At 43.8% G+C, this 26,954-nt stretch overlaps 2 protein-coding genes across 5 annotated transcripts; one reads left to right on the plus strand and one right to left on the minus strand.

Annotated features, from left to right (window-relative positions):
- Positions 1-422: 422 nt before the first annotated feature.
- Positions 423-8,468, plus strand: klhdc2 (kelch domain containing 2). 3 transcript variants are annotated; one of them, XM_088648112.1, is made up of 14 exons: positions 423-570; positions 1,420-1,674; positions 2,274-2,353; positions 2,549-2,666; positions 2,904-3,016; positions 3,601-3,682; positions 4,178-4,261; positions 4,674-4,754; positions 4,846-4,904; positions 5,136-5,245; positions 5,698-5,770; positions 6,044-6,131; positions 6,652-6,704; positions 6,874-8,468. In XM_088648112.1, exons 2-14 carry the CDS (start codon positions 1,426-1,428, stop codon positions 7,010-7,012), a joined length of 1,329 nt encoding a protein of 442 aa, XP_088504238.1. In that variant the 5' UTR covers positions 423-570; positions 1,420-1,425; the 3' UTR covers positions 7,013-8,468. The 3 variants fall into 3 exon arrangements, with proteins under 3 accessions (XP_088504238.1, XP_088504236.1, XP_088504237.1); XM_088648110.1 differs by lacking the exon at positions 423-570 and adding an exon at positions 753-886; XM_088648111.1 differs by lacking the exon at positions 423-570 and adding an exon at positions 807-954.
- nemf (nuclear export mediator factor) lies at positions 8,185-26,424 on the minus strand. 2 transcript variants are annotated; one of them, XM_088648107.1, is made up of 32 exons: positions 26,262-26,424; positions 25,841-25,909; positions 25,253-25,355; positions 24,370-24,495; positions 23,264-23,412; positions 22,797-22,864; positions 22,504-22,593; positions 21,831-21,904; positions 21,359-21,429; positions 21,040-21,115; positions 20,633-20,773; positions 19,512-19,720; positions 19,053-19,241; positions 17,971-18,034; positions 17,731-17,819; positions 17,454-17,557; positions 16,682-16,744; positions 15,997-16,109; positions 14,786-14,843; positions 13,894-13,952; positions 13,173-13,293; positions 12,371-12,689; positions 11,975-12,023; positions 11,641-11,690; positions 11,395-11,548; positions 10,735-10,812; positions 10,340-10,543; positions 10,000-10,038; positions 9,195-9,301; positions 8,829-8,872; positions 8,532-8,611; positions 8,185-8,430 (listed from the first exon to the last, which is right to left on the minus strand). In XM_088648107.1, exons 1-32 carry the CDS (start codon positions 26,318-26,320, stop codon positions 8,353-8,355), a joined length of 3,297 nt encoding a protein of 1,098 aa, XP_088504233.1. In that variant the 5' UTR covers positions 26,321-26,424; the 3' UTR covers positions 8,185-8,352. The 2 variants fall into 2 exon arrangements, with proteins under 2 accessions (XP_088504233.1, XP_088504235.1); XM_088648109.1 differs by having other exon boundaries at positions 10,349-10,543; positions 26,262-26,423.
- Positions 26,425-26,954: the final 530 nt, after the last annotated feature.

Below are 26,954 nucleotides of genomic sequence, written 5' to 3' on the forward strand. Positions count from 1 at the left end.
AAAAGTCGGTGAGGTGAGATGCAACCAGGTTACAAAATACTCAATTTTTCCAAAATCTGTTACACTTTGCAACTTAGAGGTATATTAAATGGAAGCACCATACATCAAAAATAGATAATTCATATGTATTGTGCAATAATTACTTATTTCTTTGAACAATAGCACCTTGTACACCTGTGTAACATATAGTACATATCTTGTCACCTGTAACATACTAAATATAAGCCCCTAGAAAACTTGTAAATAGTAAAAAAAGCTAGGTAAAGGAAGTAAAAATATGCAGATGTGACACTTATCTGGAATTTTCTTGAAGCTCCTGTAAATCGATATCGGGTTTGAAAGAAAAAACAGTTTTATCACGATGACATTGAAATAACACAGACTACTACAGCACCAACAGGACTCTTGTGACCTTAAAAAGATGGCGACTGTGACCTGCTACTGCAGGTACATCACTTCCTGCCAGGCCTGGCGCGAGGATCTTCGCTTTCAGACAGACAGCAAGCAAGCAGCAGCAGCAGCTGCGAAAACAATTGAAAAAAGAAATTTTATTTTCTTGTAACAACAACTGTAAGTAATCCAATGTTGCATCATAGGTTTCGCCTTTTCATTCTAACATATAGGCCCCTGAAAGGAAATTCCATTAACTAGTATAAAAGAGAAAAAAATCCAAAGTATTTGCATTGTGCGTTTACGTTTTCTAAGGACACGCTTTCCACTTTCGCATTAAAAAATGCCATTTTACAGGCGGGTCTTCCTCGCACATCTGAACAACGGAAACAAAACAACTTGCTGCGTTGCGTGTTGTCCCTCGAGAACCTTTTGCTCCGGTGGAAACACCAGCTCTCGCATATACTTGCTGCTTCAGTTGCATCACAGGCAAAAGGTTAAAACCCCACCAGACCGCAACTCTGTCAACGATGTATTTTGAAATATTTCCGTGTGATGACTAAGGTAGAGCGAACCAGTTCTGAGTTAGACGCGATTCGTAACCTGATGTTTTACTGTACGTATATAGACGTCGTCAGCTTCGCTTTCGAGGGCGTAATAACAGTACGTCTCTTAAACACTGTTCCGGGGGATTACTGCGTTTCGCATAAAACGTAGGGATTGAACTTTTGAGACGTTCAGTATTTATTTTACGTGTTGCATAGAAGTTGCATATAATAGGTAAATTGTTCACTGGCCTTTGTGAAGACGTTCAGCTGTCGTTGCAAGTTAAAGCGTTATCTATGTAGTACGCATTTTAAGTTCAACCTTTTAAGTGGTGAATGCAGTGCTTTACAGGCCCTTGAAAACAAATGCCAACTAAATTACACTTGATTGACACGTTGCAGCAGTTACCACTGTATCCGGAACAGGCTGGAGTCAGAGGGTGTGTGTTCCCTGATGAGCAAGGTGATGGCTGTGTTTTTTTAGGACAGCATGGCGGAAGCAAATGAGGATGAGTATGATCCCGAGATGCTGGCCGACGAGGAAGAGGAGGATGAGGAGGACTTTGACTTGAACTCAGCAGATGAAGAGGAGGACTCTGACACCGCAGACGACGATGACGACGACCCGCTGAATTCCGAGATCACGTTGTACGAGGGGGAGACCGACAGACCTGCCGAGCGCAGCGGCCACATCGCAGTGGCTGATGGGAGTTATATGTATGTGTGGGGCGGATACAAGGTGTGTTGAATTTGTCACTTTTAAGTAACTCTTTCATGCGCTTCTGACTCATGTCAGTGTCTGTCCTGCTTGTGGTTCCATTTAGGATCTGCCAAATATGCTAACTCAAGGGTCATTAGCCACTTCAAGGTTCTCCGACACTGTCCTAGAGGAGCACAGTAAAGAGAAACGTTACACGTTTTCAAACATTCTAAAGTCTAATGGTGTGCAAAATCTATGCTCTTACATGTGGGTCTTCTCTTACCGCAAACAGCAGTTTGGTTTCATGTTGAACAATGTCTTGAAAAGGACACCTCAGCTGGAAAAGATTGACAGCTCTGTTCTAAATCCTGTTTTTAAGTGAGTGGTATTAAAAGTACGCAGAAATACTCACTGCGCTATAAGAGAGATTATTTCAAACGAGAGACACTGTCTTTTAAAGCTTCTTGTGATCTTTAGTTCCTAAAATGTGGAACTAGACAAAAAGATAAGTGTACTAACAAGTTTTATAAATTCAGAGAAGGTAATGTTTGTATTACACAAAGTAATGGTCCTGAATGAATGAATTAATTTTTTATGGTTTTGTAGCCCCTGCATCAGTGTTTTACTCTTTCTTCCAGAATTCCCGAGGAACTGGGCATTTTGATTTCTATTTGCCGAGAGGTGAACTCTGGATTTATAACATGGAGACAGAAGGATGGTAATGTGATTTCAAATTCTAAGAAAGTCTGCGTGTCGTGTGAGACCGTGGCATTTTTAAGAAAAGAAATCTGGAATTGTGTGAATAGACACATTTGTTTCCAGTATAGCACTTGAATTTCTCCTGGAAATCCTGTGGCTCAGTATTGAGATTGTGGGTCCAGGCAGTTCTCTCACTGGAGGCGTTTCTCTGCAGGCAGAAGAGGCAGGCGGAGGGCGATGTCCCCCCATCAATGTCGGGCAGCTGTGCCGTGTGTATGGATGGAGTTCTTTATCTTTTTGGGGGACATCACAACCGAGGGAATACCAACAGGGTGAGCTTATCATGCGATACAACAAGTTCAGATCGCATTGCAGGCCCTCTTTCAAAACAAATTCCTTGAAAGCTTTCAAAATGTATGGTTCACATTCATGGGTAACTACTACTGATGTGAGCAAACAGTAGGTTTGGAAAATTTGCTATTTGTATCTGTTGGTGGGTAAAAAGACTGGATTAACAGGCATTGCCTTGTTTCGGATTGCTCATACCTGTGCATATTTGGGATGTGCAGTGCTACAGACTGCCTTTGAGGTGTTCGACTCTTACCTGGGAGAAGATGAAGGATTTGAAAGGACTGCCCCCTACCTGCAAGGACAAGCTGGGCTGCTGGGTTTACAACAACAGGTGAGAGTTACCCCTTGAGCATTTTCATGCGTTCTCTCTGTGAGTCAAGACTAGCAAGAAGCACACTTCCACCCACTAGAATCATATAAATAATTTTAGAGACTACCATGTCCGAATTAGTATTGGTAATGCATCTGTTAATACGAGAGCGCGAGAATCGGTATATAAGAGGGGCAGGCGCAGTTGCGAAGATTGTTTCACAGTTGTTGTGCTTGTGTTTGCCACTAAGAAGTTGTATACTGGTAGAACTTCAAAGGGTTGAGTGTAACATTTTTTAAAATTTATCTGTGAGAGACAGCTCTTATGTTTCCAGTTTTGGAGTGGAGAACTGTTTTGCATTTACGTGCATCATTTTAATGTTTCCATGTGTATTATCGTTCCCTCTCTCCTAGAATGTAGCAGTAGATATCAACTCTTCATGTTTCTTTTAAGCTATCAGTTGTTTGTGATGTGTGAAGCATTCATAGCCTTGGTAGTAGTTTTAGTGATTATAGTGATTTAGTGGTAGTGATTTAGTTTCTGACACCATTCATATACTTTTCTGGAAAGCTATTTCTTACTGCAGAAATATCTTGTTCCAACAGATTGGTGTACTTCGGAGGGTATGGCTATGCAGCCAGCAGAGAACATACTGGAACCTTCGAATATGACGAGACATCATTTTTTGTAAGGCAGTATGCAGTGTGTCTTCTTTGTAGGTTTCTCTTATTAAACCCATGGAAGAGATTGTGAGAAGCGCTCTTCCATGCAATTAATTTGATTTTGGAAATGTAAAATAATGGTTAGAATACTTTTTCTTACAACAGGAATGTGTCTAGATTGGATGCAGCCCATTAATTAAATTAACAGATTTGATTAAGACTTAGAACATGAAATATTCTTCTATCCGATTTACTGTGGAACGAAACCTTTACAGGCAAAGTAAACATTGGTCTGTTTCATAATTATATGTAGGTCTTGTCAAAATTGTCTGATGTTTGAAAAGTAGTTTTGGTAATAATATTATGTGTGAATCACATTTTGTGTGAACTGAAATGTCTTTCAGTATAATTGAGCTGTTGTTCTTATTTCCCCTAGTAAACATACTTGCTCAATTAATTGATAATCAATAACTGGCAGTATTACGAGAGAGACTGCTGTACGCACTGTGTTGCATTGCAGGCCAATGGCAGTACCCGCGGCTGGAACAATCACGTTCACATGCTGGATCTTGGGACTCTGACGTGGAGCCAGCCCATCACAAAGGTACGCAGAGCTGTTCCGATTTGCCCTGGTGGGGACGTTTCTTTAAACTGACCTAAGGCTGGCAACGATCGGCAACGAATCCATGTTTTTGGCATCGCTTCCCGGTGGAGGCTATAGATTGGTGCTGTGATCAGATCAGACGAGATTCATTTTGACGGTCCCATCAGGGGGAATTGTTGACGTTTGTGGCCGGCTGAGGCGTGTGGAGCTCTGGCCTGTCCACATGCTGGGGTTTAGTTTGCCCAAGGATGGCTTGTACTGGCTGTGCAGCAGGTACAGATCATTTCACTTTACTCACCGGCTAGTAACGTGTGGTAGGGACTGTGTGCTGTGTGAGGCTGGGGACTGCCCCAGCTCGTGTGTGGAGCGCTGCTGTGTCCCAGACTGTTTATCGCCTCTTGCTCCCCTCCAGGGTTACCCCCCCTCCCCAAGAGCTGCCCACGCCTGCGCCACTCTGGGAAACCGGGGCTACGTGTTCGGAGGCAGATACAGGGTAAGAGCTGCCATGCCCCGTGTGGCTCACTCACGATTCTCAAGGTTGCGCGTGTAAGTAACTTGGCATCGTTTCTCCTCCCCACACATAGGAGTACCGTCTTAACGACCTGTTCTTCATTAACCTGGACACCTGGGAGTGGACAGAAGTGTATGTATTATGTGTCTGTTGTTCTGTGTTTTAATCTTCTGTATAAATCTTGCTGGTCATACCAAAAGGTATGTACTGCTTAGAAGAGGTTAGGATGAGGCGCTGCAGACAGCACTCCATATTAATGCCTGAACAGTGTTTCTGTGTACGCGTGTGCACTGCTGTTGTGCAGTGAAGTCGTGGTGCGCTGCCCTGTGAAGACCCTGATAGCACTGCTACCCTCTCCCTCAGGTGCGTGCCACAGCATGGTCCAGTGGGTCGCTCCTGGCACTCCTTCAACCCTGTGTCTCCTGATCACCTCTTCTTGTTCGGGGGGTTCACCACAGATAAGCGGACACTCAGTGAGTGGCAGAGCTGTCTCCCTGCTGTCAGCTCTCTAAATCTTCATTGAGGCCTCGGGTGCAGAGAACTCTTCTCTAAATCAGGACATCGGGGGAGTGTGGGTGGGGAAATTGTCCCCATCTCAAATGCAGTTTATTCAGTAGAATTTTTAGTTCTGTTTGAATTTGCGGCTTATCCAGGAGGGTTAGATAAGAACAACAGAAAACACGATAATGACAAACCTTCTTCTTTATAGTATCAAATAAAAAATCTAATTAATTTTAATAAACACAAAGTTAATTTAATTTGTGTAGCCTGGAAAAGTGTACAGTCCTGGTCAAAATAGATTGTAGTGGGTATTGTGTATACATGAAGGCTGCCTGAGAGTACAGTGTTTTATAATTGTTCAATATGCAAGTAAACATTCTTCCTTTATGCCACAATGACTTATTTTTGCCTTTCTTTTGTTCAGGTGATGCTTGGTTGTACTGTGTAAGCAAGAATGAATGGAAACCTTTCAAGCACAACCACACAAAGAGCCCCAGGTAAACGCTAATCAGAACAATGGTACTACGGTAAGGTGTATAGAACATGGGTTTATTTCAAATAATCATGATTTAAGGCCATTTGAGTTCATACAAGTATAATCAATATAACCACACTGTGCAAAAATGTAAACATATTTATGCTTTTGTTTAGATTTGTTGGAATTAGAAAGATCTAACCTCAGAACTAACGTAAGAGCCTGTTCTGGGGAGAGCAGGTTTTTACTCCTGTACTGCTAAGCTCACCTGACGTTGCCCAACCTGTTTTTATAGGCTGTGGCACACAGCCTGCACCAGTGAGGAAGGAGAGGTGATCGTATTTGGTGGCTGTGCGAACAACCTGCTTTCACAACAGTTTGCTGTAAGTACTTACCTTTCGGGATAAATTTACATTCAATTAAACTAAGCTCCCTTGACACCAGGAAGCTTGTAATGAAAGATAAAGTCACGTTAATCCCATCATTTATACTGGCGTGTTATTTTTAGAAAAGCAGGGCTAAGAAGAGATTCAGTATTTTTCTGTTAGAGGCCCATTATACTTTGTCAGACCTAAGATAATGATAGTGCATGAAGCTTTTCTTCAAGTGACGTGTCAAAAGCAACAAGATAATTAGCACTGCATTTTTCAGTCTAATGATGGATTCTAAAAATGGTCCTTTAGTCTCTGCTACATACAGTGTATAACTGTGTACAGTGTTCTGCATGCCACAAGTAAACTTCTTTTGTAAAACCATTAATACTTTTTTATGTTAATGCATTTTTACAATTTAAAGGATATTGAAATTGGGGTAATTCATGTTGTCATCTTTGTCTTTCAATAGCCAAGTGGAAATGCACAGTATCTAAAATGGGTGGTGTGATTTCTTGTTCCCATTCAACAGGCCCACAGTAACAGAATCCTTATCTTTAGTGTTCAGCCCAAGTCTCTTGTAAGGTGAGTACGATTTTTTGTTGGGTTTGTGTTCCAGTCATTTGCAGCTGATCTACTGCAACACAATCAAGAGACTGTTCTGATAACTCTCGATGTAAATCAGGCAATAGACTGTTGTCAGCTGAAACACAAATAATGATCTTCCTAACCCGGGGCCTGTTTCTTTGCTCAGGTCTTGCATGGAGGCTGTGCTGTGGTACAAAGATATCCTGGCTGGAGCCTGGCAGTGTCTCCCCCCCCATCTGCTACGCCTCCTTTCCCAGAGACTAGACAGCACAGTGGGCTCCTCGGGTGGCAACACTGGGCCGTGAGAGACAGGGGATACGCTCTGGGTGTTTATATTCTTTTATATGTTTATTTATGAGCCACGGGATCGTGTTCTCTTGCTAGGAGAAAGTACTGTACATTTGTCTAGTTTTTGAGCTGCACATACAGAGCATATTTTTGTGCAAACATTTGTTGCTTGTATAGTATGTAAATTGTTTAAAATAAAGTTTCAGGGGAGATATTGTTTGGTTAAATCTAAGACGCTTTCAGTCATTGATCCTCACTTAATGTGGAGCTACCACTGTGCAGGTTTTATAGGGAATGTAATGCACCTCAGTAGCTAAAGGTCTGGAAACACTTGTGATTCAGACTCAGTTCAATTATTCAGGTTTGCTCAGGTAGAATTAAACCCAAAAGAGCTTATTGTGTTCTAGGACCAGGCTGGAAGCCCCCTAGGTCTTATCTGCAACTATTGTTTATTCTGGAGAGGTTTTTTGGCTGCCAGCCCTGGAGTGCCACAATCCATCAGATGCTTGGAGTCAACTTTAAATTCATTTCTAAAAACCTGAGACTTGTTTTGACCACTGAAGCTGGTACACAAATCAGCTTGGTGATAACTTCAGCTCTTAAAGATAACGGCTGGACTTTCCTGCCTGACTTAGGAAAACGATGCAAGCTCATCTGTTTCAAGGATGACTGAAGGGAGTCCTGTTGGATGGTGGCTGTCCAGAACCAGGGTTGGTCACCTCTGCCAGACTATTTTGAATGTAAGTGATTGAGGGCAGAGGTTTCCACACTCAGGCTGGTTTTTGATCCAGCCCTCTCTTCATCAGATCATCGATAACACTAACAAGAAAAACTAGATGTTTTCAAGTGTCATTTATTCTGCTCAAAGTTGGAAATCTTAAGTTACAAAACATTAAAAGGCAGCCTTTGTCTTGAGGAGGGAGCAAAAAACAACTGTAACACCATTCTGGATTTTGTCAACTGGTCCTTTCTTGTCAGTCCAATCAGCAGAACAACACCGTAAATTGGAACTGCCCTTTTATCACCTGCAAAAGTGCCTTTCAGAAGATCTGATTATATTCATTTTGTTTTGGGTTAAAGTGTACTCTGGTGTTACTGTTTTGAAATGCTTTAATTGTTCATACAGAAATGAAGAAATGCATGTACAATTCTTGTTAATGGTAACGTTCAATGCACGTTCAAAGTGCTACAGTTGTTCTTTTTTATTGTTCACAGCGTTCTCTGTACATTCTTGAAATGTGGCTGTTTATACTGTCTCATTAAAAAAAATCCAAAACTCCAGTACTTTCCAAAGTTGCTAAATTACATTTTTACACCAGATTTATCCTAGCATCTTTTCTATGACCACCGTGCTGGTTTATCTTTTCTTTGCCGCCAACAAGTTGGGTGCTGATACTTTAACTTTTCCTGGTATATTCCTGGATAAATCCGTGTCCTGAAATATAAAAAGGCATTAAAAGTACGTAAACAACGGATGGCCTTTGTTTGAAGTTATTCATATTTAGGCAGTTGCTATTCTACACTTCACATCATTACCTTCACACTGCGGAAGAGGTCTTTCTCTCTTGCTGTCGACTCTTTGGCACGCATGAAACTCTGCACCGCAGTTCTGGCCGCTGAGTGAACATGAACACAAACCAGGCTCATTTCAAGGGTCGCCACGGACCAGACATGGCGACAGGCACACAGCCTGTAAGTTACTTTGGAGCAGATGTAGAGAAAACCTTCTGAGAACAGCTTCTCAGAGCAAAGGGAGGTATACATGGTGTCTTTCAAAAGAGCAATCCACTCCTTTCCAATCAAACACAGTAAGAGCTGAAGTTAAATTCCTACCTTTTCCCTTCTTCTGTGTACCAGGAGTCAGCTTCACCTTGTACCTATAACAGAGCGATATGATACTTGTTACTTCTAATCAATTGTAAAACAAAAAATCTTAGTGCATATTATGCTTTCAAGCACCAGAAAATAGGATTCAGGAACAACGAAAGCTAAACAAAAAGGCAGCAACGTACAATTCTATTTTGACACCTTCAGGCATAACCTGATACCTTTCAAATATAACTATCTTATATACAGAAGGGAAGCATTTAAATAAGATGTCGAGATTGTTGTGATGTTTCAACATAAACTTGCACTATCATTTAACAGATCTGGATGAAAGATACTACAGCCCCACCATTCCCATGGTGGTGATCTTACTTGTAGCTGGTGAGGGCAGTGTAGGGTGCACACACTGGAACAGAAAACATCAGCATGTCCTCAAGGTGGGGCTGACCTGTCAGAGAGTCCAGTGGGTTCTCTCCTTCCTGCAACACCAATAATGAAATGAATGAATTGACCTTTTTTGCCTCTAAAGGAATCTGTCTTGCACATTAAAAGCCCATGAACAACATATAGATATAAGAGCAGTACAATATCCTAATACAAAACAACATCCAACAACCTCACTCAGTCGGATCCCTTCCAGTCCCATAAGATTAAAAATCAGAAAATTAGTTGGTAAAGAGTCTAAAATCAACAATAACAATAAAATCCCTACCCCCAAACAATTTGTTCATTCAACATCACACAAGAAGGAACAGACAACACACTCAAACTCAAGACAGGGATCCTTTCACGCACCGTGAATGGACAGTCTGCATGTATACTGTACATGCACACATGTATATTGCCCTACCAAAAATGTACAGAATACCTGAAAGCAGGCCTGACCTGCCTATCACTTCTTGCAAGCTTCCAAAGCAGTCTGAATTAACACACCATGCAGGTCTGGAACACCATGAACCGAAGGCACTTTGCAGCTTCCACACCTCTGTTGAGATCACTTTCCACTAGTACAGTAAGGATGCCCGGTCTTCCACTGCTTTACATTGCGCAGGTATCAGGCTACAAACCACACAATTCAAATATTCGAGGACCACGTGGCTATTCATTGTGGTAAGGCAGTGTGCATATAGGGACCACGTCACACACACAGATCCTGTTCTCCTGTGGGAGATCATACCTCTGCTCCTGGGGCCTCCTGGTCCTGATCGTCTGCTTCCTGTCAACACAAACATCACCGTGAGAACGGGACCTTCCTGCACCGAAGGACACCCGCACTCCTCTCGGCTCTAACCGAGGGACCGGGCGCGGTGCCCCAAGCACTTGCGTGGACAGGTGACGGCACAATCTTTTTTATCCGGCTTGCATTACTGTAAATTAAGTAAATCAATTAGAAAATGATGGAATATTTCAGACAGTAATATTTTATTCATTACTAAAATACCCGGTCACTACAGAGACAATGAATCAATGAGTAATATTGCTGGAACACACTGTGAGCAGTGGGAGGCGGTCCGGACCTGCTCTACCTTGTCCTCCTGCTCTGGGGCGGCCCTCTCTATCCCCGCTCCCTCCTCTTCCTCCTCCACCTGTACAGGGGGCTCAGGTCTCTTGGCCAAGCTGCCCTGTGGACGAGGTTTCTGAGGGGCTTTTCGGAGCGGCTCTTCCTTCCCCTTTCCCTTCTTCCCTTTCTTCACCTTCTCCTCCTTACTGGAGCCAGAGGACTGTGGGGACGAGAGCGAGCAAGAGAGGCCCAGGGTGAGTGAGCCAGGGACATGGACACAGGCGTGGGGAAAACAGAAAATCTCAGGGAAACAGAGGTAAGATGAGGGCGGATTTAAATAAATGCTTGTGCAAACACACACATCCTCCTAGACAAACACACGTGCGACATTCCCCAGCGGCAAGGCCTCACCCCCAAGAGTTTCATCCGTAGCTCCCGGTCCTCCTCGTCCTGGTCCCTGTACTTGTCCTTAATCTTCTTCATTTTGTTCTGGGTGATAAAATCAAGAAGACGACCATCACTAGCAGCCTGAAGGCTCTGCACAGCTTGGCACCTCAGTACCTGTCAGAGTATAGTTCTACTCCCCACCTCGCAACCTTTCTTGTCTAATTCTGGTCTTCTGTCTGTCCCCCAGGCCCGTCTTCAATCTATGGGTGACAGGACCTTCTCCTGCTGCGCCCCAAAGCTCTGGAGCTCTATTACTATGGATATCAGAGAGTGTCCTTCCCTGAGCTCCTTCAAAACATAGACTGAAAACCCTTCTCTTTCAGAAGGACTTTTATTTAACTTGTTCTGTGTTGCCCCTTGGTTTTCCTACACCCCGATCTACTATCTTCCCTCAAGATAGTAGGGATCTTCTCTTTTATTTGTTGTTGTTATGTAAAGCTGTCCAGTGGCTTTGAGAAGCCACTTTTAAAGGTGCTATATAAAAATAAATGTCACTATTATTATTATAGTGCCAAAGGAAAGTATTTTTTCAAAGCACAGGTCCTCTTGAGTCCTAGAATGGTATTATACCCCACTGTGCAGACAGATATTCCTCATTTGCAGCAGGCCTGACAGGTAGTGTACCTTCTGGCCCCTCTTCAAGTGCTGGGTGGGACCAGTCTTAGGTGGGTTTTGCTTGCTCTGGTTGTCTCCAGAGGAGGTCACAGCATCCTCCTTCTTTGTCTCCGCTTCCTCTAGGTCCTCAGGTCCGTTCTGCTTCTTCTTCTTCTTCATGTCCCTGGACAGAACAATCCGTCAGCGCATATTTCCTTAACACTACAAAACCCACAAAACCCGAAAAAGGAAGAGAGGTGGGGGAGGGGCTCTTACCGTCTTTGTTTGGCTGTGAGATATTTTTTTGCCTGCCCGTCACCATCAGCCTGTAAAAAAGCCAATTCTTCATTAGACACACGATTCATCAGCTGTGAACACATTGGGGAACTATCAAGAACTGTGAATATTTTCCATTTGTCTTTCTGTCTGACAGTGGATGTATGGACCCTCTAATGGGATCATATTAACTATAAAAAGCTTATTCTGATTCCTGTAAAATCCACAGAGTTCTGGTGACCCTCAGTGACCTCACGGCGAGCAAGCCCCTCGGGAAGCTCTCACTGGTCACTTCCCTGTGTGAGGACCACAGGACCACAACGCTGGAGCTCACCTGGCTGGATGGCTCATCTTTAAACCCCAAAGATGTGCTTTGCATGCTCCTGGATAGAGAAATACAAATTCAGGAGTCAGGAGCTGTTACAATTATCGAATGGCATACATCACATTGTGTCGTATATCAATTTAGCAGTCATCTTATATATGCGCACATGGCCCAACAGGAAAGGACACTTGAGTTTTTGATGATCATTTTGACATCATATGAAATATTTACATCAAGTGGTTAATTACACCAGAACTTTGTTCTACTAATTTGTAAATATTGTATTTGGTATTGAAGAAAGCTGGCAATTTTTCAGTTTCAATTTCAATCTTTGCAATTTAGCTGGGATCTTGACAAACAGGAAAGGGCTTTGTATAAGGTCAGCAGCGTTCCTGATTCCCATACCTGGTAGGCTGGAGGTGGGAGAGTGGGATAGTGGTGTCCGGGTAGCTGATCTCCTGGCTTTCGTCTTCACTCTTCACAGCTGAGTCACCCTTCTCTTTCCCCTCTGGGTCACCTGGCTCCCCCCGGCCCAGGCCCTCCCCCTCTGAGGGCTCCTCAGGCTCCTCGGGGTCCGACTCCTCGGATGAATTCTGATCCAGTTCTCCATCTTCACCCTCCTGCTGCTGCTTCTGCTCTCCAGTGCTGTCTTCCTTTCCTGGGCTCCCTGTCTCCACCGGCCTCTCCTCTCCTTCGCCCTCACCCTCATTGCTGCTCTCTCCCCCTGTGTGCAGATCGGGGGGGGACACCGGACAGGAAGATCAAGAAATAATTAGAAATGGTCTCACATTAGAAGAGGCCATTTAGCTTATTTGGTTGCTAGAAGCTTGTTGGCCTGAGAATCTCTTCCAGACAGAATGATCCAGGGTATCATCTTTGACATGGCTGGGTAGTTTATTGACTCCCACTTCACTGGGTAGCCTTATTGCAGTCTCCCACTATGCTTTGTGTAGGAAAGTGCCCCCAGTTATCATTTTTAGACATCACAACCCCATATTGCAGTTTTGTCTTGTTAGTAGGCAGGACAGTAGCACTACCTTGGTGAATACGGTGTACTACAAGGCAGGTGTCTGCAGTGGCTGAAGATTCACAGAGATCCTGATTTTGAGCCAGCGTACAAATAAATGCACTTCTGAATGCACATGTACAAGACAACAGGTGTGAGCGTGCATCTATTAGCTACGGTTACTTTAGAGGAAGTGCTTACCTGTGAGTTCTGGACCCTCAATCAGGAGGTCAGCTGTACTGCTCGTCACCGAGTCCATGTCTTCCTCCACCGTCTTCACCTTCCTCTCTCCGCGGTGTCTCCACACACACGTCTCGTCTACCTGCCCAAGTGCACACAGGCTACCGTCACGCCACCGTGCGCATCACTGTCCGAATCTGTGCCAGTGCACCCCCCGCCCCAAACACACATTGCCAGTACGCCAACACCACCCTTGCAAATCTAGCACCTGCCCCGGTGTAGTGATGGGATCACTGTACAGTACAAAAGGCACCATCCTTCAGGTCCTGACTCTTCGTGATCATTAAAAATCTCAGGGTGTTTCTCCAAAAGAGTAGGGGTGTTACCCCATTAACCTGGCCATATTTCTCTCCTGGCCTTTACCAGTCATGGCCTCCTTATAATCCCCCTCTCTGAACTGGCTTCATCACTCTGCTCTCCTCCCCATGGAGAGCTGGTGTGTTGGGAGTATACTGGCACACTTTGAAAGCCGTCTCATCATCCAGGTGGGGCTGCACACTGGTGGTAAAGGAGGGGAGTCCCCACTATCTGTAAAGCGCTTTGAGTGGAGTGTCCAGTAAAAGAGCTATATAAGTGTAAGCAATTATAGAGCAGCCAGTGCTGCCCTCTGGAGGCTGCTGGGTTTTGCTTTACAGTGGGAATGTCAGTGCATTCCTCCCGCTGGGACAGCCTCACCGCTTACCTTGAAGAGGAAGCCGAAGCCCATCATGAGGTAGGAAGGGGGGAGAAAATTCTTCTTCCCTGAAAAGAGACAAAAAACGCTCACTTACTTGGTCTTTGAACGTACTGAGTTTCATCCTATAGTGAAAAGATGTCAAATAAATCCAAAATTCGATGCATTTTAATGGAAATGCAGCAAAAAGTGCGAACCGACATGGATAGACTTTTGTGCCACGTCAACTCTCCATGAGGTGAAACAGCAGAAGTGGTACCACCTTGTAGCCTGACCTAATCAAATCACAGAAGCTAAGCAAGATGGGAGCTGGTCAGTACAGAGAAGACAGACCCCCAAGCAAATCCAGACTGCTCTTGTCACTGATGTTGGTGGAACAGGAGGTGGCACTCTGTCCTACTGAATTTCATAAAAGGAATTTCTACACCGATGCATTAGTTTGAGGTCAGGCTATGAGGTGGCAATGCTGCTGTCAATATATACCCTAAGTACTTTTGCACTGCATTCACTTAGAGCCTATGTATAACTTTTGTTAAGTTCCTTTGCTGATTTACATCTTTTAAGAAATTGGGGGGGGGGGGGGGGGCATGACTCCATCTCGGCATGTGCTCTCTGTAGGACATTCTCACACAAACAGATGAGACACTATCTTTAGTGGGGGCATTATTACAGTGAACTGGGTTGTACCTGTTCCTTCTCTTTTGTGCAAACATGCAATTCATATAGTGAAACAACTTCGATTCACCCTGGCTGAGATTTTTTCAACTAGGTGAATACATTCCGGCATTACATTGCTGACACTGTCAGAGAAACAGTCAAATCAATCAATGAACAGGGAGATCCACAGCCTCAGTGGACAGCTGTTGCAAGTAGGACAGTGGACACAGGACACGTTCTGCACCTCGGATCATGAAGCTCCCAGTGGTTAGGTACTCTCCTGTGGGGGCTGTCTTGGACACCTAGAAAACAAATACAGACAGGCTTACAATCAGCACTGCATCTGGGATTGTCTCATCTTTACTTCTGCTCACCCCACTAGGATAAAGGGTCCTTTTGCACACAGCAGTCTCCACTGACATGCAGCAGATACAAGCTGCCTGTCTGGAGTAGGTGTGAGGAGGAGGAGACAAGAGGCAGGTGAAGGGTTATATGCTGTCTAGTGTGAGAAGCGAGAGAGGCGTGGCAAGGCCACAGAAATGCACTGAAGGTGGGGCACACCACTAGTCAGTGGGCAAAATCCGATTAGTGATTCAGCGTATGGAGACCTGCAGGGACAAAGTGTGTCAGGGTTAAGCGTTGGTGCTGATATGGTTTAACAATCTGCTGCTAGACATCTGGAATACTACAAAACAATTTGTGTCATACAGATGCTTTAATAAAAATGTCCAAACAAGAGCAACAATGCTTTAAGGGCACAGATCAGGTTAAAGAAATCTTTTCAGTCTCAGTAAAACACTTCAAAGAGGAAATGCTTTGCTATTATTCCAATAGATTGTTTAAAGGGATATTAAATGAGGGATAATAACGTAATCCCAAGTTTGTTTTTAGCTTTAATTAAACTTTTTGATGGATGTTTGAGTCTGTAACCAGATTTCACCAAGTGGAGGCGCCCAAGAGGCACAGCACCACCGGGGTTAGTGCTGTCTCCTGTGACATCCCAGGCACCTGCAGTGATGTCAGGGTGGGCAGTGAAGCTCCTGCACATCACCACAGAGCTTGCAATACATGAAAGATTAATAGCTCAATGAAGGGTCAGAGGGGCTGGTCTTTACCTGCTCATTCTCCCACTGTGTGCAGAAATGTAGAGACAAAACTGACTACTTTGAAATTGGGTGTATATATAATAAATAATTGCTGACACTAAATTATAAAAAAAACATTTGCTAGTTGAAAGTGGGCATGCATGAATTCTGCACTGACCCCCAAAAAATCTTTACATTATGAGCTAACAATATAAAAATGACTAAGCAAGAAATTGGAGGAGAAGATGGAGGCACCTTTTGACATGAAGCCTGATGAATCATGCTTTGTGAGAGAAACAGCACACTAAGGTGGGCTGAAAGGCCTGCTCTTGTCTCATGGTTTTCTTCTCTTCTGCGGTTCGAGACTCACCTGGTGATGGTGAACCCACCAGGCGCTGGTGATCACCTTGGCGTCCCAGGCAGCACTGTAGCACACAGCCATGGTCCCGGCCTCCGTGAGGGTGCGAGGAGGAATGGGCTCATCTGCAGCACATACCGAAACAACACAGCTGACAGGCACACGGTAACAATCTGGCTTAACCTGGGACACCAGGACAACCATGACTGCAGTCTTCAGTCAGACAGAACTAAACAAGGCAAACAGTGTCATGGCAGAAAAAATAAAAGCTTAAAAATGACACATGGCAAACTGATTCCGCAGAAACAACCCATTTTATCTTTTTATGTTGCAGTGGGTGCATAACTGAAGACCACAGAAGCACGGGTGTGGATGGAAAGGCCAGCAACACACAGTCCAAGGGGAATCCCTGACTCCAGGAGGCAGTGTATCGGAGGACGAATCCCTGACTCCAGGAGGCAGTGTGTCGGAGGACGAATCCCTGACTCCAGGAGGCAGTGTTTCGGAGGACGAATCCCTGACTCCAGGAGGCAGTGTATCGGAGGACGAATCCCTGACTCCAGGAGGCAGTGTATCGGAGGACGAATCCCTGACTCCAGGAGGCAGTGTATCGGAGGACTAATCCCTGAGTCAGGAAGGCTGTGCACCAGTAGCAGCAGATAGGAGTTACATGCTAGTAGTTGCTTCAGAGGCTCACCTGATGGGTTTTTGATGACACAACTTGTGGCTCCATGGAGATCAGCATGCACATAAATGTCACCTATGAATGAACACAGGAAAAGCAGACACTGCCTTTTAACACCCTCAAACTGGAGTGGACAAGAAAGTTCAATAACCCCTGCAGGACTAATAATAATAACACCTACCTTTTAAATAGTGCTTTTCATCTTAAAGGATCCTAAGGTGCTTTACATATAGCAGCAGACACACTTAACATCTGGCAGGTATCTGCTAGTTAATTCCATCTTAAAATTATTCAGTACAAAGTACTGTAGTTAAGACATTTTAAGATAAGATAAGATCACTTTATTGGCCATATACAATTTCTTGTTTTAGGAATTTGTCTTTTCTCATACCTCAACTTGCTCTCCATGAGACACACAGACAGGGAGAGAAGCTTGGGGTCAGAGCGCAGGGTCAGCCATTGTACAGTGCCCCTGAAGCAGTTGGGGTTAAGGGCCTTGCTCAGGGGCCCAATGGAGCAGGATTCCTCTGCCGGCTGCGGGATACGAACCGGCAACCTTCCAGCCATAGGCACAGATCCTTAGCCACAGAGCCACCGCAACACCCTATTTTAGTATTATCTGGTCTTGCTGTTTCCTTACAAAATGAGTTATACTGTAGGTGATCTGCACTCAACGTGACTATTGGCATGTTCTGTCCTGACAATCACGCTGGATTTTCAGAAAGGCAACTCTTTGACACAACTTTCTATCTTTCGTGCACTGGCTGGCTGTACAGGCCCCCACCTGGCTTCAGATATCTCTTCACAATCATTTCGTTTTGCTGTTGGTCCCGCCCGGCAATGATGAGGTAATTCTCAGAGCTGATGAACCACAGGAACTTTTCAAACCTGAAGCATGAAAATAGAAATAACAGCAAATCTCAACACTCGGACCCCTTGCGTGTGCACTGTGTAAAGTTTCTGAACAAAGCACAACCACAATACATGTGATTATTTAGATACCACACAATAACAAGTAAACATCTGTCAGGTTAAAAACCAGACCTGCCACTCTTCCTTACCAGTAGACTTTCCTGGCCTTCTGGATGGTGGTAACCGTCTGAACCTCTTTAAGCGTTTGTTTTGTTTTTTTCTCTGCAGACTTGAAAGCCTGCAAAATCAACAAAAACGACTAAGCAACACCATGACCACAGTGCAAGTTTTTAAAGTGAGGTGTTCTTTTCTAAAACAGACTTAGTTCTTGATCGACGTCTTCTCTATAACTGACCACTGCAGAGCATTCCAATGCCACACCACATCACCTTTTCTGCAGCCTCCACAGTTTTCTGTTCTTTCTTTGCAGCATGCCGCTTGTGATCGTAGTACCTGAGAGAGAGAGAAGTTTGACAAGACTGAGCACTGGAACATGGAAAGATTACAAACCAGAGGAGGCTATTTGGTCTGCTGAGTAGTTAGTAGTTATTTAATCCAAGGATCTCATAGCCATTTCCTGAAATAAGCAAGGATGTCAGCTTCAACAACATGGCTGGGTAGCTTGTTCCCTACTCCCACAACCCTGCAGGTAAAGAAGGGCTATCTGTTCTCATTGTTAAATGCACTAACACACAGTTTCCACTTGTGCCCTCTGATTTGTGTTTCACTGGTCATTCTGAAGAAATCTGCTCAGTTGGCTTTGTGTCAACCCTTTGAAATGTTAATGAAGACGTGAAAAGATAATGAGATCTGCATGTACTCTGACAGTGCTCAGTGATAAATCTGAGCCAGAAGACACGTCTGAAGCCAGTGTTAAGTGTCAGTTTTTGATATCAGTTTAAAGATCCCAGCATCAGAGCCTGACCAAAAATCATTTCCTCTTAGAAACCATAGAAAATACTACACAATTTTAATAATAAAATAAAAAATCTCCACAAGGTGCTTGAAGTGTCTGGGAGAAAAAACATATTAATACATAACATACAAAACATAACATATTAATTCTGCTAACGAGGCCAAGTGTGGGAATGCAAAACGCTAAGCTAACAGTTTACTTTAACACTTAGTTTTTGCCCTAGTTTCACTTTTCTTTAGCTCCTTTTACCTATAATGTCTGGATGGAGAGCTGCAATTGAAAGAGCTGGAAATGTGGCAAAAAATTATCTTCATAAAATGCTTTAAAACAAACATCATATGTAGAGTATTACTGTAGCTATCTCTGTTAACACTATGACGACCTCATACATTATAGGTAAAAAGTCTGCTATCAGGAACATACCTGTTAGGATCATGTTCACATTTAGGTGCTGTGTTTCTCCTAATGCACTTACAACACCGGTGTTGGAAGAGGCATGCGAGTGCCTGTGTTTAAATGCCAGTTAGGGTGTCCTTTTCTAGCACTCCAACTCACTTCTTTGCGTTGGCATACGCAGACAGGCTCAGGTCTACATCCACCAGCAGGGGCTTGTTTTTCTGCAGCTTGTTCTTCTGTGCCTTGTGTTTGCCCTTGTTCTTCTTCCCCTTCTGCGCTTGGCTTTTGTCTCCTCCCTCCTCCTCTTCCTCCTCCTCTTCCTCCTCATCAGACCTAGTGTACGGGTTCCTAAGATGCAAAGCAAGCCACTGCTCATCCATCCAAAACGTGTCAATTCCACTCCTTGTATCTGAAGTAGGGGACAGATTTCCATTGTTACATGCCCACAGTAAGTCTGGTGATTGGCTAGCAAAGGAGGTGTATTGTACTGAGCTCTAAATTGCAGCCCAAATTTCCATACACAGGTAGTCAGCTACAATACGTTTAAACTTATTTACAGTACATCTGCTTGGGTAAAACTAGGCAATGAGAACAAGCCCACTGGTGAGAGACACTCACCGGAGCAGCATGGTGATGTGGTTGGTCTGCAGTTTGAGCTCCTTGATGGCACCGGCCACAGGGTCGCCCTGCGCCTGGGCCTCCTTCACAATCAGCCCGATCTCTGTCCAGTCCACCTGGTTGGCCAGGGCGCTCTGCACCACCTGCAGCGCCCGCTCCACCACCGGCAGGTTCATCTCCACCAGTTCCCCCTTCAGCCGGTCCAGCTCCTGCAACCCACAGCACAGCCCTGTCACCCGCCCCGCGCCAGACACGCGCAGCACAGCCCTGTCACTCGCCCCGCGCCAGACACGCGCAGCACAGCCCTGTCACTCGCCCCGCGCCAGACACGCGCAGCACAGCCCTGTCACTCAAACATGAAAACTTAGGGGATTCTCATCAGCGTGCTCTCTTATTTGGTGTGATTGATTGATTTATGTTCGTCTGCATGCTCTTCTCTCAACTTAAAAACAATGCCCAAGACTTCTGATTAACTCGTGAAGCTGTTTCTGATTTGAGTCAAGAATTATTATTACACTTAACATGTGCTGCAGTTTCAGGTGGAACCTTGTGAGGTATTTTCCTTATTCCAGGACACCAAGCCCAACTCCCCATGCAGCTCTTTACTGTGCCCTCAGGCCCTGTGCCCTGTGCAGTCTGGTGGCCCTGTGCCCTGTGCAGTCTGGTGGCCCTGTGCAGTCTGGTGGCCCTGTGCCCTGTGCAGTCTGATGGCCCTGTGCAGTCTTGTGGCTCTGTGCCCTGTGCAGTCTGATGGCCCTGTGCAGTCTTGTGGCTCTGTGCCCTGTGCAGTCTGATGGCCCTGTGCAGTCTTGTGGCTCTGTGCCCTGTGCAGTCTGATGGCCCTGTGCAGTCTTGTGGCTCTGTGCCCTGTGCAGTCTGATGGCCCTGTGCAGTCTTGTGGCTCTGTGCCCTGTGCAGTCTTGTGGCCCAGTGCCCTGTGCAGTCTGATGGCCCTGTGCAGTCTGGTGGCCCTGTGCCCTGTGCAGTCTGGTGGCCCTGTGCAGTCTTGTGGCTCTGTGCCCTGTGCAGTCTGATGGCCCTGTGCAGTCTTGTGGCTCTGTGCCCTGTGCAGTCTGGTGGCCCTCTGCAGTGTGGTGGCCCTGTGCCCTGTGCAGGGTTACCTGAGCTTGGTGCAGAGCTTCCAGACGTTGCTCGTGATCTCTGCGCACATTGTCCAGCTTCTTCAAGGCCTGCTTCTCCTGCTGCAGCGCCTTCACGTCAATCTTCTGGCTCTCCATTTTTGAGTAAAACTCATCCACTGCCTGGGAGAGAAAAATGATGCAAGTATCCGGTTAACAGAAAGGGAAAACATGTTCTTCATAGACTTCAGGATCACAGAAAGTTTTACTCATCTTTTCCTACTTATCTGACAATAACGAACTAAAACATGAAAGAATTAAAACAAAAATTAATCAACAGGGTAGGCATTTTAATATTGGTTGCTTCATGTTAACATCAAGATATGAAGCCTGCATTGCAGTGTCCCTGCTTAGCCACTGGTAATGATAATGCAGCAGGTATCTCTTACCTTGTCAAAGGATTCAAACTCCACATAGGGGCTCTTCAAATGTTGAGCATAGAGGAAGGGATGAAACTCCTCGTACCTGCAAACACCAGCACGTAAACGAAAATCAAATTAGAGTGTCTGACAGAACACTAACCTAACACATCAAAAGCAATTTCCTAATCCCTCTGTGTATATATTCATTTTCAATTCCATTTCCCACAGAAAGGGTTAAAACATTAGTTAGAACACTCCCAATATTAAGGTGGCCATTTCGCATTTTACATGACTTTGAAATGTCAAATTAGGTTAAATCACATGGAGCATATTTAGAGATCCTTACGTGAGTAAATCTTCAGGAGGCTTGTCTGGGGCCAAACTAGGTTTCTTCTCACACTTCTGTATTATGTACCCCTGTTAATGAAGCCAAGCAAAAATAAAGTTAACAGACAAGAAAATTATTATATGCAAATGAATACATGTAAACACTACAAACACAATGCAATGCAAACATATTCTCAAATAAATATTAAATACAATGTGCCTATGACTATTTGAGAGAGAGCAGATTTGTTTTAAAAAATCTCATTTCCATTTTGTCATTATTAATCAGTATTAATGCTGGTTTTCATATGAAAAAACACATATCCTGATATTTTAAACATCCCAGCATGAAGGCTATTGCCTAAAAAGGCACAGATGATTAGAAATTGAAAAAAAAAATCATCTTATTGTAATAAATCACCAGCTTATAGATCCCTAGCAACGAACAGACCAGAATCCCAAATCACTTATATGACACACATCAAAAATACCTTTCCACTGAAGTTTGCAGATTTCTCCATAAACTCTTCTGCCTTCTGTAGAGCTGCTAAGACTTTAGGTGCCTCTGGAATATTAAAAACATTTTATAAGTGCAGTGCCCCTAACATAGACCCTTGAAGTACTCCACTACTTATGTCAATTTAATTTACTTTTCACATGTACCCTTTCTTACCTTTCCATTAGTAATTCTTAACCCAAGTACATGCATTATGGATTAACTCTGACCGTTCTTTTGCAGCGATGAAGAATAAAAACACCCTTCCCTCATTCACAAATACATTCAGAAATAAAAAAAAATCTCAATTACTTCACAGCAGTAGAGAGCAGGGCTGCCAATGATAAATCAGAGACTTAATTTGAAAATAAAGAAATAATTAAATCATTGTTTTACATTTTTTAAGTAACTGGACTGCACACTATTATTATACAGTATATTCCAAAACACTGGACTCCTGAAGCTTCTAATAAAAAAATGCTTGATATTCAAGACTTCAAATTCATTTTAAAAATGGAAAGAAAGTGAGGTTGGATATGTAGAATCTCTGTGAACCAATGGAGCAGGTGAAGCTTCAGGGACAGTGCTCATCTAGGACAGTAAACCCCTTGCCTCCAATTCTTTCCTAAGCCTAAGAGACGTGTCACAGCAGATCACTTATATGGTACCTAGAGAGACATCAAACTGGGCATCTGCTTTCACAAAGCCAGAGAAACCGACCTCCATCAGGCAGTGCTCAATTAAAGTTGCACCGTAGGCTGAAAAAAAAAGAGAAGGTAAAAAATTAGAATGAAAATAAAAAGAATAACCTCCAGGAAACTTAAGAGAGAATACTTTTCATTGAACAATATTCATTTACGAAGTTCAAGTAGGTAGCTGCCACAGCATGTGTAAGCTACAAAGGAACAAGTGAAGGTTAATAATGCTGAAAAGAAAAGCTGTAAGCTGTAACAGTACTTACGCAGATGTGGGTTTAGGATTCGTTTCACCTGCTCTCCTTTAGGGGCACTGGACAGGATTTCTGAGAGCCTGTATAGTACAAGAACAAACCTCAGCTCTAGACGACCAATATAAACTTACATAAACATTCAAAAACACCGGAAATGCTTTATTTCATCTAAGTTGACTTTGAAGCATTATCTTTCGTGGAATGACGCAGTTGGTGCCCTTGCGCCACAGTGCCCTATATCATACCACCCACAGGTGAAGAACGCAGGTGTCTATTCAGAAATGCCCCTGCAGGGTTGAGCGAATGATTAAGGCTGTGCGCCATGGAGGGAAACTGCTCAATCTTTAACAACTGTGCGGAGATGGAGATTGGAGGTACTGATCAGCCCCACCACCCACAGCCAACCCCTGCTCACAAATGAGCCGCCCTCCACCCAGCTCCTCCCTTGCTCCACTAAACCACCCAGACTAAGCCATCACCTGTCCAGGCTGATGAGGGGCTCCGGTGGCCTGGCGCTCTCCACGGGGTACCTCTCCCTCACTGCAATCTTCACATCTTCCGCCTCGGCCGTGCGAAACCTCAGCAGGTTCAGGATGGTGTACTCGTGATCGGTCAGGACTATGTTCCCCTGAGGAGACACAACACACCTGCCCCTCACTCTCCTGCCTGTCCGTCCGGCCATCCCGTAGAGGGCAGAGTGACATGACTCAAATTTTTATCCCTATATACGGCTGGGTGTATTACTGGAGCCATTTGGGTGAATTTTCTTGTTCAAGGGGGTACATCAGCAGTGTTGCCCTTGGGATTCGACCCCACAACCTTTCGGTCACGAGTCCACACTGCTTTACACCATCTACACCACTGGACTAACGCACGAGGGGCGCGTCTACACCACTGGACTAACGCACGAGGGACACGTCTACACCACTGGACTTATGCACGAGGGGCGCCTCTAAACTACTGGACTAACGCACGAGGGGTGCCTCTAAACTACTGGACTAACGCATGAGGGGCGCCTCTAAACTACTGGACTAATGCACGAGGGGCGCGCCTACACTACTGGACTAACGCACCAGGGGCACGTCTAAACTACTGGACTAACGCACAAGGGGCACGTCTAAACTACTGGACTAACGCACGAGGGGCGCGTCTACAATACTGGACTAACGCACAAGGGGCACGTCTACACTACTGGACCAGTCAGTCCAGGTGGATATGTACTGAAAATAAACCTCAGCTCAGAGCTGTCAGCACAACCCTATTTAACAGTGTCTTTATTAATATGTTCCTTTTGTATAAGCAATGTAGGGCAATTAAGATCAATGGTACACTATACAAAAACAACACACACACAGCAGTGTGTCTTACATCCCAGGAGTTAAACTGAGGAAGTCACGAGTAACTACTACAAACTGCATCAGGACAGTGGGTATGTGTGAATGAAAACTCAGAGGAAGTCTCAGAGCTTATAATGTTTGCAGTATTCTCACTGTCTCTTCTTCTGTCCATGTTAACAGTAATAAAAGCACAAACGCGATACCTTTTTAAAAAAAAAAAGAAAGGTAATTCACCACAATCATCTCACCCTGTCATACAGCTCCACTATCAGGTGATAGGCAGCTTCATCTGAACCGAACTGAATATCAATGATCCTGTCCACTCCCAGCTGCTTCACCAACACCAGTCGACGGGACTTCAAGTGTTTGCGGCACTTGAGAAAGTAAAGAAAACAATGATATACTTCAATAAAAAAAGTTTTCCAAGAATGAGTGAAATTTCCAAAATGACAAAAGAACGAATGGACATGCCTGAATCTCATCTTGGTTAGGAAGATTTAAGCTGTAAAATAATTACAGAAGTCAAAAGAAAACTAATAACTGGTCAAAATAAACGGTTAAGTGATTTTCCATGGGAAATCTCCAGATTTGTACTTTACTCATATTGTGCTGCTTGCCACTGTAGTCTTATGTAAATGAAATCACTGTGAAAGTAGGAACTTGGGGGGATTCATAAAGAGTTTCATTTCTTAAATGAACCTGGATACTTGGCTCACACGCTTATCCATCACAGACTGCTTTCAAAGTACATTTACTAAGCGCAAACAGACAAATATCACATGGGTGCCTGTCTTCTAACCCAACCTATAGTATCTAAGTGTGGAGTCTGCATGTTCTCCCCAGGGCTGGAAGAGTTTCTTTCCACAGCCGAAAGGCTTGGTGTCCAGGTGGGCGAGCGGATCTCTGCCCCCTGTGTGCGCGTGTGTGTGCTCAGCAATGTGCTGATGTCCCACACATGGTGCAGCCCTTCCCTGTGCCCTGCAGCTGCTGGGTAACACTCTGCCCATCGTAACCCTCAGAGGGTAAGAGGGTGGCCGAAATGGGCGGACGGACTGAAACAGGAAATGCAAAGTTTATTTTTCACAGCACAGCAAAAAGAAAATGTTAAGAAAACATAAAAAGTATAATTACTTTCATGGCAAACCCAGAAGGCATGACATTCTTGGGCCACTCAAATTCAGTGGAGTGAATGCGTATTCCAGACTCAATCAGCAGAACAGCTTTGGAGTCAGGTCTGTAAGAGAGAAGCCTCTGGTTATCAGTGCCGTGAGACCCCCAACTTCTGTAAACTTCACCTGTTCACTGTTAAGACTCGTGCTGAGCCTGCTTGAATGTACAGTACATCCTATGACTTATGCCTGAATTCAAGGTTCATGCTTTACAAATGCGAATAATTTTTTTTAATGAATGATGCCTTTATAACCCGACGAAAAGCTTTAACCAGTTTATGTTAGGAAACTGAATTTGTTAGGTGTTACAGTAGGTGTCTGCATCATCATATTTCCTAAATCTATGTACCGAATGTTTCGTGTTTTTTTAACCAAGAGAATTAGTTACAATTATAAAAAATAAAGAAATAAAGCTGAAACAGATTCTTTTACTTCAGGGTGTGATGCTGAAAGAGCCAATATGCAGAAATGCTTAATCAAAAAAACTTGACATGTTTTAACGCGACAACCGTTGTTCAACAGTTTTACATTGATACTGTACAACACTTACTTTTGCAGACGGATGAGGTAGGTCTTATTGTCGATGTCGTAAACGTTGTTCACTCTCATACCAAGGAACCTGTAGCAACATCATAACCCACAACAACACTTTACATTTTTTTTAAGTTTAAAAACTCCTGCTAGCTAAGAAAATGCTGTGCGCAATCGACTTTACACAGATGTTAGACAAGTGTACGAGACAGGGAGGTTATTGATTTTAATTTTTTCTTAAAAGCCTATACAGGAACAATTTTCAGGCTATTACATAAATGTCAAGGTGCATATTTTACCAATATCGGAATTGTGTAGTTCACCATATGTACAGTAGTACAATTACGACCTCTGGACAAGGGACTGAACTTAAGAATGTGTATGCAAAACGTCAGTGCTATCATAAGCTTCTACCCAAAATATTGTAAGCTTATCATTACCTGTCATTGAGCTCCGCAATGACAACCCTAATATCCACTGTATTAAATCTGTTCTTCATGGTAACTGTACCAAATTAAGGCATAAATATGCCTCTCTTACGGATTGCTAACCAGTACTTGAACCAAAGGTAATACACATTGCCTTTCACAGCGCAGGCGTCTCTTCCTACGGAAGGCTGTTTGCTCTGTTCCGTTTTCGCGTTTTCAAATCTGATATGCCTGTCTCGGGTACCACTTTGTGGTGGAGTGGAATATAGAATACCCTTTTTTTTAGTAATTGATATATACTACTCGAAAACGTTAACATATGCCATTCCGTTACAGCAAAGGTGACTTAAATGTCACTTATATATATATATCCACACTTAAACGCGCAAATATGTTAAAATATGCATTTTAGTATACAAAATAATAGTTTTGATATGATGTTGCTCGACATTTTCAAAGGTGCTGTACCTGCAATTAAACCGGGTAACAATTATTTTCAGTGCAATCTTATGTACTATAAAAATTATTATAATTTTACTAATACAAATTAGTAAAATTGGGTGCAAGCTGTCCCATGCTACATTGATCAACACTGAATTCATATGTATCTTGACAGCATGTTTCAGAAATTGTGAGCCATTGTGTGCTAGGAAACAGCCGTAAATTCATATGATATCATCTTTTTGGCGAGAGGAGCAATATCTA

Source organism: Lepisosteus platostomus, chromosome 10 (assembly GCF_059453375.1).
Source record: "Lepisosteus platostomus isolate fLepPlt1 chromosome 10, fLepPlt1.hap1, whole genome shotgun sequence".
In the NCBI taxonomy this organism is placed as follows: Eukaryota; Metazoa; Chordata; class Actinopteri; order Semionotiformes; family Lepisosteidae; genus Lepisosteus; species Lepisosteus platostomus.